General features: G+C 44.7%; 1 protein-coding gene across 5 annotated transcripts in view; it reads right to left on the bottom strand.

The window, feature by feature from the left end:
- Positions 1-1853: 1853 nt before the first annotated feature.
- RSPO4 (R-spondin 4) overlaps positions 1854-13081 on the bottom strand; it is a 131857-nt gene continuing 120629 nt past the window's right edge. For 4 of the 5 annotated variants that reach the window (XR_013598500.1, XM_078651716.1, XM_078651715.1 and 1 more), the window contains one exon: positions 1854-4209. Coding sequence is in view for 3 of the 5 variants with exons in the window: in XM_078651716.1 (XP_078507842.1) it covers positions 4136-4209 (74 nt within the window). In the remaining 2 variants the exon portion in view is untranslated. Of the gene's footprint in view, positions 4210-7537; positions 7803-13081 lie in introns of all 5 variants that reach the window. The other variant, XR_013598499.1, reaches the window with a different exon arrangement.

Genomic DNA, 13081 nt, shown 5'->3' with positions numbered 1-13081 from the left:
ATTTAGCACTATCATGGGGCTTATTTACAAGCCTCTTGCACCACTGTTGCGTCATTTTTAACATGGGAAAAGTGACGAAGGTGGCACAAGGGGCTTGTAAATAAGCCCCTATGTACTTTGCTGGGGACGGGGGCACACGTATCTTTAAGCCACTTGTCAAATCATCCATGAGGTCACTTCTGCTACACACCTCGCCCCCCCCTATTTTGGTGAATCCCTGTCTGTGTATGTCGTTTTCTCTCAATTATTCCTGGGCATTCCCCTGTAGGAGAAGTCGAGGCGGATGAGGCAGAGATTAGACGCAGGAGGAGGGGGGTCATGTTGGTCAAAGGAAATCTTTGGTGGTCCGACAAACTTTCGAGGGTATGAGAGGTGGTCAGGTTTACTCAGAGTTTGGGGTCAGTATCCGGCTAAGGACTCCAATCATCTTATCTATCTTAGTCAGGGTGGTGTGAGCGTATGGGGAAGGAGGACGAACTGGAGGTTAAAGGACGTGTACTGTTATTTGTTATCATGTCTTACATTTGGGTTACATAGTGTTTCACCGGTTGGCCAACACCATGAGCGGGTACTCCTATGAACAATCCTGGGCAGACATAATTCTTATATTATGCGCGTTGCTGTTTTTTATTTCCTTAATAAATACATAAAATAGCCACATTTAAATATTTACGTGTATTGCACACGCTCAGTGAGTATCTAATAGCAGGATCTGGGATTCAACAAATTATATTCTCAAAACGGTATTGGAGCGCCATCAAGCGGTCGAATACTGTATTGCAATGCACTATATATTTTCTGATTTTTTTCACCTTTGTGTATATAGTCTTGAATCATCCACCACGCGCCATAGTAGCACCATGGGGGCCAATTCGCAAAGCCACTTCGGAATACGTAAACTAGTAAGTACTCTTGTAGTACTCTATGTACCGTAGCATGCCGTGGTGAAGTGACCCAAAAAAGCATCTAAAATAGGAATAAAATGGGAATGTTCAGGTAATATTCTCATTCAATTAGTAGAAATGGAAAGAACGGAGCTCCCTTTGCACTTTTACAAATTGAAAGTAGTGTATTTCATGGCCATTTCACAAAGGCGTGGAAAATTATGTAAAAGCGTACTCTTGTAGTAATACTTCCTGTACTCATAAGTGATTTAATTTTGTGAGTTACTCATAGTGACGAGAACACGTGGGAGAAAGGGGCATCCCTCTCTCCAGACTACAAACATGTTATCTGCTTACCTGTTCAGTGCTTTAAATACTAAAAATGTACCACAGGACCGTAAAGATTGGTGGTAAAAGTGTGGGAGCAGAAAGGGAGTGAAGTCGAGAAGGGCGGCATCATGAAAAGCAGAGTTTGATAATCAACCTATACAGTTATGTTTTTTTTTTTAATCCCTACATCAAAGCATTTGACCACAAGGACAACTGTGACAGTAAATTTGCTCTATCCAAAATGGTCACAAACAGGCTGTATTTTAAAATATCTTACAGGGTTAAGGCACTTGCTGTTGAGACCCTGGCATGTCCAATAACTTTCCATGGATAATAATACCCGCAAGATAATGTTGGTGGTTAGTGCACTTGCTGGAGAGATATGTAACGTATGTAACTTGCATTTTAAATAGATAGCTTAATGGGTTACGGCTTTTGTCATAAAGATCCTTTTTTTTTACAAGCAGTTCATTAGTTACAATCCCTCTAGCCAGCGTCAAGGAGCTGCATGCAAACTGAAAGGCATCAGTTTAGAACCCTATTTTTCTATCTTTAGTAGTTATGAATTCCCCAAAAAAAGGTTCCTTTGGGTAGTAATAAAGCATTATTAGTACAGAAAACTTCTACCACAGATTATAATTTTAAATCCTGACTTTATTTTTCTTCTAACCATGCAGTCTTAACATATAAGAGTATTGATGCTATGTAACTCCGTCACCTTGTAACCCCCAATGTCATATGTAATATTTCCTGTACATTGGTTTACATACTTTTATGATCATTGTCTCTGTAAAGTATGTGTTTGTGATGTAAAGCGCTCTGACACCCTACATTGGCACGTATGGCTCTCTAACAGAAATTAATTAAAAAATAAATTAGTAAGTGCTATTTAAATTGTTATTAATGTTATTACTCATACAGACAGATACATCTGACATTCTTTCGGTGATTTGAATACATGGGTTGAACTAAGTCAAAAACCACTTCTAAATCAAAGTTTCCCTAAAACACTTTTGAAGTGGTAACAAGATGAGTGCTTTTTGTTTCCATCCTTGCACTGGCATCTAGGAGGTAGGGTCCAGATAGCTTCCAGCCAGGGTAAGACTCCAACAAAAGGAGGGCTAATGGCCCTTTAGGTGAGGCTTTTGTGTTAGGCCCATATAGATGAGACATAAGATATCCCTAGAGCCCCTGCAGATTGCTGCTCCGAACAGAAAGCAGACAACATACAGGTGCTGCTGAATACGTCCCAATGTCAAAAAATAAAACTGGGACAAAATCACCTTATTTCACTGTGGCCAGTCAAATCCTGGAGTCACTTCCATAAAGAACTGGTATCTGGATGGATCTTCCTCATTTCTTGCACTGTGCCTTGTTATAACAGACATTTGAGATGAAGGAGATTGTCATTCTCATGGACAATGCAGCTGCCAAGGTTTCTGCCACTCATCAGGACAGCACGAGCGCTCCAGTCAGGGAGACCAAGTGTTCCATTTTGCATACATTTCTGTCTCACTTTTATTTAGTCCAAGAGGTGGTGTTGCTGGGGTGTCATGTGGGATAGGACTGTACCACGTTGCAGGGGGCATACATCATAGACGCTGTGTGTCCCTGTCACTGACCCAAATCAGGAAGGATCTCAAGCCCTGGATCTTTGACTGAACCTCCACGCCAAGACGGATCAGCAGCCCTCCTGGCCTCAGCGCCTTGAGTCTCTCACGGGTGAGCAGCGGCACTATACAAACTCCTGATTGATTGATTGTTGAAGTTTTGGGGATGAACAGAAAGGCCAGGTCCTGGGGACTAGGGAACAAAGGGCAGAAACCTGATACGTCAACTTCAGCAGATGGGTCACAGCTCTCATTTCTAGGTGTTAGGACCACCTGCAATCCCATTGTACCCCCACTAGTACTGCTACCAGTACTCGTGCTACTTTCCCACCCACACTCTCACTGGTACCAACTACAGGCTTGCTGGTACCAGCACTGGCTCTGTAGCTGGCATTCACTTAGGATAGGGTGCTCTGCCCAACCCAGTCCTCCCCATTCCCTGGCCTTTCTCTGTGACAGAGTATCTTTCTTTAATGCCCCCCCCCCACGCTCATCTCAATCCCACTGGGTAGTACGGCTTCTGATTCCAGTGTTAGTCATTTATGTCCAAAGAATGAGTTCATAGTCACTTTCTCGATTTTTTAAAAACTTCATACATCACATGTAGTTTGTCTTTCACCAGGTCCTAGTAGGTCGAGTTCCAGTATGTAGCAAATCTGCTCCCCACCCCTTTCCTTTGCTCTTAAATGATTGGCTGTCCATCCTTCTCATGTAATGGTCAGGCTACACCAGGCCTTTGCCCTGGAAGGAATAGCAAAACACGTCTGCTTCCCCGCCGCCAGCGCAGTGCTTGGAAACCTTGGGAATTATGTTAAATTTAAGGAAAGAAACAGAGCATTCCTCTGGCTTTATGTTCTCTGCTGATGTACAGCTTTTTAAGCACCCCACCAACCCCTCCAGGAAAAAGCAGGAGAGTGGTTACACCATCCTTATGTGCAGTAGTGAAGAGCCATTCACTAGAAATGGTGGCTGCAAAAATGGCACCTGGTGTTGGAAATATAGAATCCAGCAAAATGCTGCCAAGTGGTGTGGATAACGAGGGAAAAACACAATTTGGGACGTGGGAATAGCAACTTGCCCTTGCCGCAGCATCTGGAACAGCAGGGACCAGCATCCTTATGGGACCTTCAGATCCTCCGTAGAGTACAGTTACTTTGAAGACGCCTCCCTAGCCCTCCGACAGTGTCACTTCCCACAGAGGATGTTGATAGGGGCATTGACGACCTAACTTAAGTTGGGTTTTTGGAGGTTGTTTAATGTCTCATATCCCAACACACATGAAAGCCACTAGTACTGGGGGGCAGGCCTTCACTAGGCCTCCTTGTGGGGAGCTCGCAACCTCCGCTTCTTCTCCTTCCGCCTGCTTGCCCTCCGCTCACTCCTGTCTGAAAAGAAAGGGAACATCCTAAGAAAAGTATACATTTCTTTCTAATCCTGCTCAACCCATCTATTGATAGGATAAGAATCCCTCCATTTAAGAAGTCATTTACCATTCACTAACATTTTATTGCATAATTAACTTTACAATTACTCATAAACCTTCATATTATGTATAGGCTGAATACATATAATTCAGAGTTGATCACATTCTTTAAACAATGTACAGACATTTAAAATTGTTTCATCAAAGGCACCTGCAAAAAATCATTTAAGATTAACCATATCCACATAATTTTCACTGAGAAAGCAGAATCTAGGTAGACTTCTCTTAAATTCGCAACCAGAGTTTATTTGAGAGTCAGAGGTGAGAGAGGTTACACAAGACACCATTCTTAAATGTGCTAAATTATTCATTACATGTAATAGTAGCCTGCTAACTGCTTTTAGGCTGAGTGGAGAATATATCCAAGTTTAATATAAGATACTGCTTTTGATTCTCTAAATCAAGAGTGGGAAGTAGTTGGCAGTGCCCTCTTCCCGCAGTGTACCCAAGCATTGATGTCTGGAAGGCATCTTTTCCCAAATGGCACTTAGTTTTCGAGTCAGAATATCCCTTCATTAAAGAGATCAATGATGCTAAATATTTTTCCGAGGTTGTACTAGGGGAACTAATTCAATGGGAAAATGACAATGCCGTGATTCCCTTAAATCAAACTGGGTTTTGCAAGCTGGCGGGCACATCCACCAACATTCTTGCCCTCTCTTTAATGATCGACGCCGCAAAGGGGACAAAGACGCTGCTGTTCTTCTGTTTTATAGATTACAAACAGCCTTTGACCATATAGGCAGAGGCAAACTGTGGCACAAACTGCATACATGGAAGATTCCACTGATCCTCCTAAAATTACTGATCCAACTACATACAAACACCCAGGTCCAACTTAGCCTGGGAATTGGCACACATCTCTCAAGACAAGTCCCCATCTCTAAAGGACTAAAACAAGGCTGTGTTTTAGCCCCAATTTCTTTAATCTCATCAAGGCAGATCTAACACCGAGGCTCAACTCCTGCAATTCCTATGTACCAAAACTGGGAGGTATGGTTCTTTCAAATGTATTATACACAGACGACCTGGTGCTCATAAGGTGAATGACAGTGAGTCTACAACACCTATTAGACGCCCCTCAATCATATTCTGATGAGAATGGCCTGACCGTTAATTTGGGCATATCTAAGACCATGATTGTGAACTGTAGGAGGGGGGTACAGCTGTTTTTTAGTTAAGCAGCCACTGGATCGAGTTACTGAGTGCAAATATCTGGGAATGATAATTGACGGTAAAGGCTCCTTCGTACAACAAAAGGAGGCATTAAGCAGGAGAAGGACTGCATTAGCATTAATCCTCAAAAACCTAAATAACACTATAATTGGTTCCAACCTCAGCCCGCTTTAGGTCATGCAGGCCAAATTGGTCTCAACAGTAAGTATGGGCCCAAAATCTGTTACGCTCGTGAAATTTGTGGATTTTCGGCAATTTCACGATCTGCGAATATCGTGAAATTGCCAAAAATTCGCAAATTCGCTCGCGGGCGGATTTTTTTTTTTTTTTTGATGGCCAGCTCACTCAAGGGACCCCTGCACCCTTCGGCACGATGGCAGTAACACACACAGGGTCACTGGAGACAACTCTTCTGGCACTTTACGCAGCTGTAGTGTAGGAAAAGCACTATACATTTACCCAACGAGGTAGCACTTACTGATTAGCCAGTAGAAAGTACTCCAGTTGAGTAGAGGTATCGCACAAAACGATGGCGTCTTCTTGGATGAATATGAAGGGCAGGGTTCATCTGGCATGATGCTCCTGTCACAAAAATTAAAGCTCAACAGGAAGCACTTACAGATATAAATAAAGCAGGTGCCCGAGTTGATGCTCAAATTCAATAATGCACTCATCAGCCCAAAAACAATCGTGAGCTTTGTCGAGGCTGGGCAAGTGTGCTTTCTCCCCATATCTGTGCGGGGCCAAACGGACGGGGGCTTCTATGCGAGTTCACATGCCTCTTTTGTTTATAAAAGGTCAGAGACCGATCAGAGCAGCAGACGAGGAGAAAGAAGCTCCTGGTCACAGGAACTGCACAGGGATTGCGCTCGTGAAAGTGAAGGATGCAAAGTGCCTCCTTCACTTTCACAAGCGCAATCCCTGTGCAGTTCCTATGACCAGGAGCTTATTTCTCCTTGTCTGCTGCTCTGATCGGTCTCTGACCTTTTATACACACAAGAGGCATGTGAACTCGCATAGAAGCCCATCCATTTGGCCCCGCCCCACACACTAGCAGTGTGCACCGTCTTCCCGCCATTGACCCACTATGATGGACAGCTCACTCAAGGGACCCCTGCGCCCTTCGGCACGATGGCATAGTAACACACACATGGTCACTGGAGACAACTCTTCTGGCACTTTACGCAGCTGTAGTGTACGAAAAGCACTATACATTTACCCAACGAGGTAGCTCTTCCCGGATTAGCCAGTAGAAAGTACTCCAGTAATATTTCCTGCAAATCGCAAAAAAATCCACGAGTTAGCAGGAAAACCCGCGAACTCGCGGATTTTTTGCGATTTCGCGCTAATTTGCGAACCGCAGATCCGCAAAATTCGCCCATACTTACTCAACAGTCTCCTACGGAAGTGAAGCAATTAGAGGTAGAGATGTGGTCATCTTAGATAGCACTGCAGTGGGTACTTATAGAATGATTTTTAGTCTGCCCAGGTTTACCTCGCCGGCACAAATTAGATTGGAGTTCTGTCGCCCAAAGCAAGAGCTGGCAAGAACAGTGGCATACTCCAAAGGTTGGCACAAGCTAAACGGAGCTCAACTGGGATCTCTGAAAGCCCACTTATGGGCTGAACTAACGACCAGGAATCCCTGCCCTGCAAGAAACTATCTTTGGGACTCTCTTAAGACTCTCGGAGCAGAGAACCTGTGGGAGACTACAGCCTCTCACCAATGTTGTAAACGGCTGATGAATAAAACAATGAAACAAGCCTCCCTGATAGCAGACAAGGCAACATTGGCAGGCAGAGCTCATGGATGGTTTATATTAGGAAAAAGCTGAAAACCTTTTTGTTCCCTAGATACTGATTTACCAAATATTAGTCTTACAATTACATGCACTGCACTCTGCTCAGTCTTAGCACTGTGATGTCGCTTTGGGATGAATGTTGCGCTTTACAAATACCTATAAATCCAAATACTACACAGCTACACCTGGGCTGCAGTACAACCTTACCTGCAGATGGAATTCACTAAGTCGGTGAATAAGAGGGATACGTACGCTACCATTTGGGGATTCTTCCATCACTTTTACATCTTCCACCCTCGAAACAAAGTCCAGTTATAAGATCGTTCAGGCTGTGTGGTCAGGGCAGGGAGGAGGGGCTGCATTTGATTTGCACAGGCAAAGATCTCTTGTCAGAATAAAGAGCATGCTTCGCCCTCTCTTCAATTCTAGAGGTATTCATAGCTGTAAACAGGAGGCCATGGCATGCTTTCCGGCAGAGAACTTAGAACCTAATTGTCGACTGGTAACGTTTTTGAAGCTGGTGGAAAAGAAACAAAAAGCTCAAGGGAATGAGGCAAAGAGTTCAAGGGTGCAAATGTAAGCATTTTAATCTAGCTTGGAATAAAAGGCAATTTTTATACTACACCAGATGGCTTCTGAGTGACTGAATTCCACCAACATTATTGTTATATCACTTCTCGTACCACATTATGTATGGCTAGGCATGATTGTTTTAACCCAGGATGACATTTTGTTTATTGAATTTTATATATGCTGTTTTTTTCTCTTAGCTATGTTTATTGAATTAGATATTATATATTTTAAGTTTATATCAAAATGCAGATTGCACACAAACACTTTAAAATTTGCTTGGGCCTCGCATAATATTAATGGACTGGCTCCCATATTATTTTTCTTCTTTTTCTTTCCTTGTTTTAATATATTATGCCTCTTTCTTTTTGCTTTACATGTTGTGCTATTCGTTACACTTGAAACCATTAAGAACAAGCATTTACAATGCAACGGTTTCGCCTTCGGACACGAGGCATTTCAGAAGCGCTGCACTCACCTTTATCGAGCTAAAAAAGACGACTGAAGCCACAAGCCAAACACGAGCACACATTCACAACACCGGGCATTACGTGTTAGGAGCATTCTGTGCAAAAGTAAACATTCAAAACACGGAATTACAGAAGCGCTGCACTCACCTTTATCTTGCTAAAAAAGACGACCAAAGACAACATGAGACAACCACTTCGGCCAAAGGCTTTTACAAAATAACGAAAACATCACGGGACAAAAAAAAAAATACACGCCCACCGCCACATGACGTCAGAAAAGAGGCAGGATGAGAAAAACATTGCCGGAACGCCCACGAATCGCCTCGGTGAATGACGGACGCCTCTGTCTTCCAATGGCTAGCCTCCATTTATGGAGCTAGCCAATGAAAGACAGAGGCAGGACTAAGCCCAAACTGTAGGAACATAAGATTTCTCCTGGGCGGAGCTAGCGCTCCGGACCCAGCCGAAACCTAAAAATGGGGTATGACCCAGACAAAGTCAAAGTACCTGGGTATCATATGATATAAAAACAAAGTGGTCCTAGACACATTTTTTTATTTATTTTAGAGCACGCCATTCATTGGTAAGTACCCTCATTCTTGGGGCGCTGTCTCTCTGCAGTATAGGTTTTTGTAAACCTCCCCCCGTCTCCTTCCGTCCTGAGGAAGACCCGTAGCTGAGGTGTTGAACCCCCCTCCTAAGTGGCAGGGTCGAAACGTCGACGATTCCCCCCTTTCCTTGTTGCCTGCACCCCTTCCCTGCCCTTTTACTTATACTAAAACCGTATGATTAATATACGTGGGGCTGGCATAATACTAAGGGAATAGAACCTTAGTCCTTGTTCGAAATCATTTGATTATCCTGGTTATTCAGTTTTTCTTTTTCTTTACTTTCACTTGAGCACAAAATCCTTTGCACTTTCTACTGCGCCTGGCAGAATTCCCCCAACTTTTTGGGTTTTTGTAAATATGTATATATGATTGTGAAATAAATTTGTGAATTTATATTGCTATATACAAACTTAGTGTCATACAATTTGTTTTGGGTGTTTAGGATAATACTGCAAACGCATTTGGCTTGTTGTTTCTGTCTCCTTCTTTTCCAGGATTAAGTCCCACAAAGAGTAAAAAATGAATAATTCATTTATATGTGTTTGAAAAAATGTGTCTAGGACCACTTTGTTTTTATATCATTCGTTACACTTGAAGCAAGTAAAAAACTGCAGCCACCAAGTCACGATGCAGATAGTTTCCAAAAATATCTAAAGGCAATGTTTACAAATGTTGATGTTGGCAAATAAGTTCAGTCGGGCCTGCAAGACTAAATTAACCTTTAAAATTGTATGTTGGGAAAGATTGGTCATGAGCATTATTGTGCAAAATGTATTTTTTCAAGGTGTAGTATGGCTTGCGTGTTTTAACTTAGCTGGTTCTTACTGTCTGCTGCTCTGCCTCTTAGAATGGGTGTGTATGGTTTAGTTTTACTGTACGATGTTGTTCCTTGCACCGGCTTTTATTAACCCAGCAAGATAACTAATAAAATCGAAACTTGAAGCATTAAAGAGTTCAATACATTTTAAATGTGAAACCAAATAATCTGCGAACAAAATAGCCAAGCGAAATGCTCGTTTTAAAATAATTGCCTTACAGGGTTCTCGCAATGCGATAATAAAATCTGTTTTCTGGGAAAGATGCACACAGACTGACGTGCTCTCATAAACAGTAAGCAACATTTTATTGCATAACAAGTCAAAGGCATCAAACCAAGACCTCTATTTATGGTTTTTATAAGGGCTACAGGGGGTCGTGATAACAACTCACACCACATTTTACTCTCGGTACAGTTTGAAAGCTTCCAAGAACCCCAAATGTCAGCTTTAAAAATCGCTTGCGGAAGGACCATGCCAGTATATGGTTTTAAAATAGGGTTCACAGAGTAACCATCGTCAGACTGGAGAGTTCAGACCTGATGTAAAAGCCTCCTTTATGGTTGGAGAATTATTTCTGATTTCTACAAGGGCTTTTGAGACACTTTCAGAACAGCACATTGGAGTGGGTGTCAACTTTTATTCCCACTCATCATTTTAATTCAGATGGTTTATATATCAATGGTTTGTCTCCTGATTTGTGTCTAAAAACCTTTGATCAGTTGCCGGCCCATAGTTAGTATGATAACTCATTTGCAAATAGGAAGGTATCTCCTTAACACCTTCGCTGCAGCGGCAATTCCGCCGCAGCGCTAGGAGGGAGGGGGCCGCGCGGCGCTCCCATGCTCGTGACGGAACCGCTCCGTCACGAGCCTCGGATGCGCTGTGCTTGTGGCGGAGCGGTTCCGTCACTGCCCCGCCCGCTCAATAGAACGCACCGCTCGGGCGCAAAATCAGCGCCACGCAGGCACGCCGAGCGGGCCGTGACGGAACCGCTCCGTCACCAGCTCAGCGCGACCGAGGCTGGTGACGGAGCGGTTCCGTCACCAGCATGGAAGAGGTTAAGGCCCTTCTTTGTGAATTGTGTCCATGGCTTCGGGGGAGCATGCAGAGGTCCCCAAGTCTTCAGTGGCGGCTCGCATAGGGAGTGCTGCGGGGCGGTGGGCTGGGGACGGGGGAAGGGCAGGGTGCAGGGGTAAGCGACTCCGACATACGGCGGAACGGAGTGAAGTAAATAAATATATAAAACAATTTACTTTGTGCACGCTGCATCGCCGAGTTGGCAATGCAGCGCGTGCAAGGTAAATAGGTTTATTTATCTGTTTACTTACTTTACTCTGTTCGGCCGTATGTCGGAGTCCACTACCCCCCACCCTGCCCCTCCTCTGCAGCACTCCCTCTGCGAGCCGCCACTGCAAGTCCTCCCAAAAGAGAAACAAAAAAATCACGTACCCCAAACTCTAAACCAGGCTCTATGCTGTACAAGGACCATGGGATAACTTGATCCAGAGGCGCAACTAGAGCCACATTTCGGGGGGGGGGGGGCTAAGAAAACATTTCGGGGGGGGCTGAAACATTAAGCAGTAGGTAGAGTGGCGCTGCAGGGGCTCTTAGAAGGGGTGAAACATCAACAAAGCCTCTTTAACATGCACATGGTCTTTTAAAGACCTGTGAAGTGCTCGGTGCGGCTGTGTGTGTGCCCAGGAGCTGTCACACACGACGGGGGGGGGCTGAAGTCCTTTGATTCCAATGGGTGTTGCGCGCCTGACTTGATCTATAGTCAAGAGAACGGCTTAAGGCTATTTTAGCCTACACTGGTTTCAATTCCCTATGTAATAATGTGTATAGTTACTATACAAGTGAAATAGCTCTGTCCTCCCCCTGTTATCAGGGGATGGGAATGCCTATGAATGCATTTCTGAACTTTGTTCCCGACCTTGACTTAAATTTGAGGTGAGTACTGTTCAAAATGAGGCCACGCCTCTCAGTTCCTGGAATAGAAATATGGGAGCACAGATACTCACGGCCCCAGAGTACCTGTTTGCAACTGAGACGTGTTAGTACTCTCCGGTTAAAAGGGTTACAGCCCGGCTGAAAACTGCTTGTAACTCCCACTTCTCCCATTTTCTAAACAGTTACTGATAGCAAAGCACTGAGGTTTCTCAGCGCGGAGAGAAGGAAGTGGGTGGATATGGACTGCGCAAATACAACGTTGGCCGCAGCAGCCAAGTCTTTGGGGGCGGGAGCGAGGCCATGCCATGACAGGCACGGAAGGGGAGTGGTGGGTAGCACTGCTGTGAGTGCGCATGGCGATTGGCCGGCCATCTTAGGATGGGCAAATCGTCATGTGCATAGTATCTCCCCAGCCTGAGTTGCATTGCCGGGTGGAGAGAACAGCAGGCGTAGGCTCCCAGTCCCCTTTGCAGCGGAAAACAAGCCCGCTCAGGCCAATCCCAGTGCTTCTCTCATGCTGGCCAGCATGAGAGAAGTGCTGGGATTGGGCTTGGCAAGTCTGGGTGCCTCAGTACATACACAGCAGAAAGGAGAAGAGCGACAGAGAGGGATTGGCAAGGAGCAGGTAACTTATTTCCTTGTTTTTTTGTGTTCATTTTGTCGTAACAGATACTGGCAGCAGATAGTGCTACACTGGCACTGAACCTGAGGGCCATACATAACACCAGAGCTCGCTGGCATCAAAAGTGGAGGTGTCAGACACTTGACTAGCAGTGGTTAGAACCACATTGGAGTTGAAATTAAGGAGGGCCACATTCATTGGTGACAATCATAACATGTGGCGGCTGCTAGGGCACAGTAGAAAAAAAGAAAAGACGAGTTACCTGCCGATCATTGGCCGCCCCCTCCCTGTGTTTCTGGCTCCCGGCAGCACCCAGGTTCCCAGACTCCCATTAGCCAATTACGACACTGCTGTCACCAGTATGACAGCAGCATCGTGATTGGTCTGAGCAGCCTGGTTCGGCGCTCAGACAGGTAGTGGGAGCCTATGCATGTTCTCCACCCAGGCTGTGCAAGTCAGCCAGGTGGAGAACATGCTAAGTGCACAGGACTGTTTGTCCTGCCCAAGACGGCCGGCCAAACCGTAATGTGCACTTAAGTGCACCAACCACTCCTCTTCCTGCTGGCTTTGATGACAGCCCAGCCCTGCCCGCCCTGCAAAACTGATACAGTACAGAAAAATTAAATGATAATAACATTGTGTTATCATTTTATTTTACTTTTTTGCACTGCCGAAATAGCAGTGGGACAGCCACTGATCATAACCCACTGTCTTTAAATGTGAGGGCTTCAGCCACTGGCGGCCAGTGAGAACTC

The sequence above is a fragment of the Lissotriton helveticus genome, chromosome 7, assembly GCF_964261635.1.
Source record: "Lissotriton helveticus chromosome 7, aLisHel1.1, whole genome shotgun sequence".
Lineage (NCBI taxonomy): Eukaryota > Metazoa > Chordata > Amphibia > Caudata > Salamandridae > Lissotriton > Lissotriton helveticus.
Note: the sequence above shows the minus strand (reverse complement) of the source record. Positions and strands in the feature narration are given on the sequence as shown.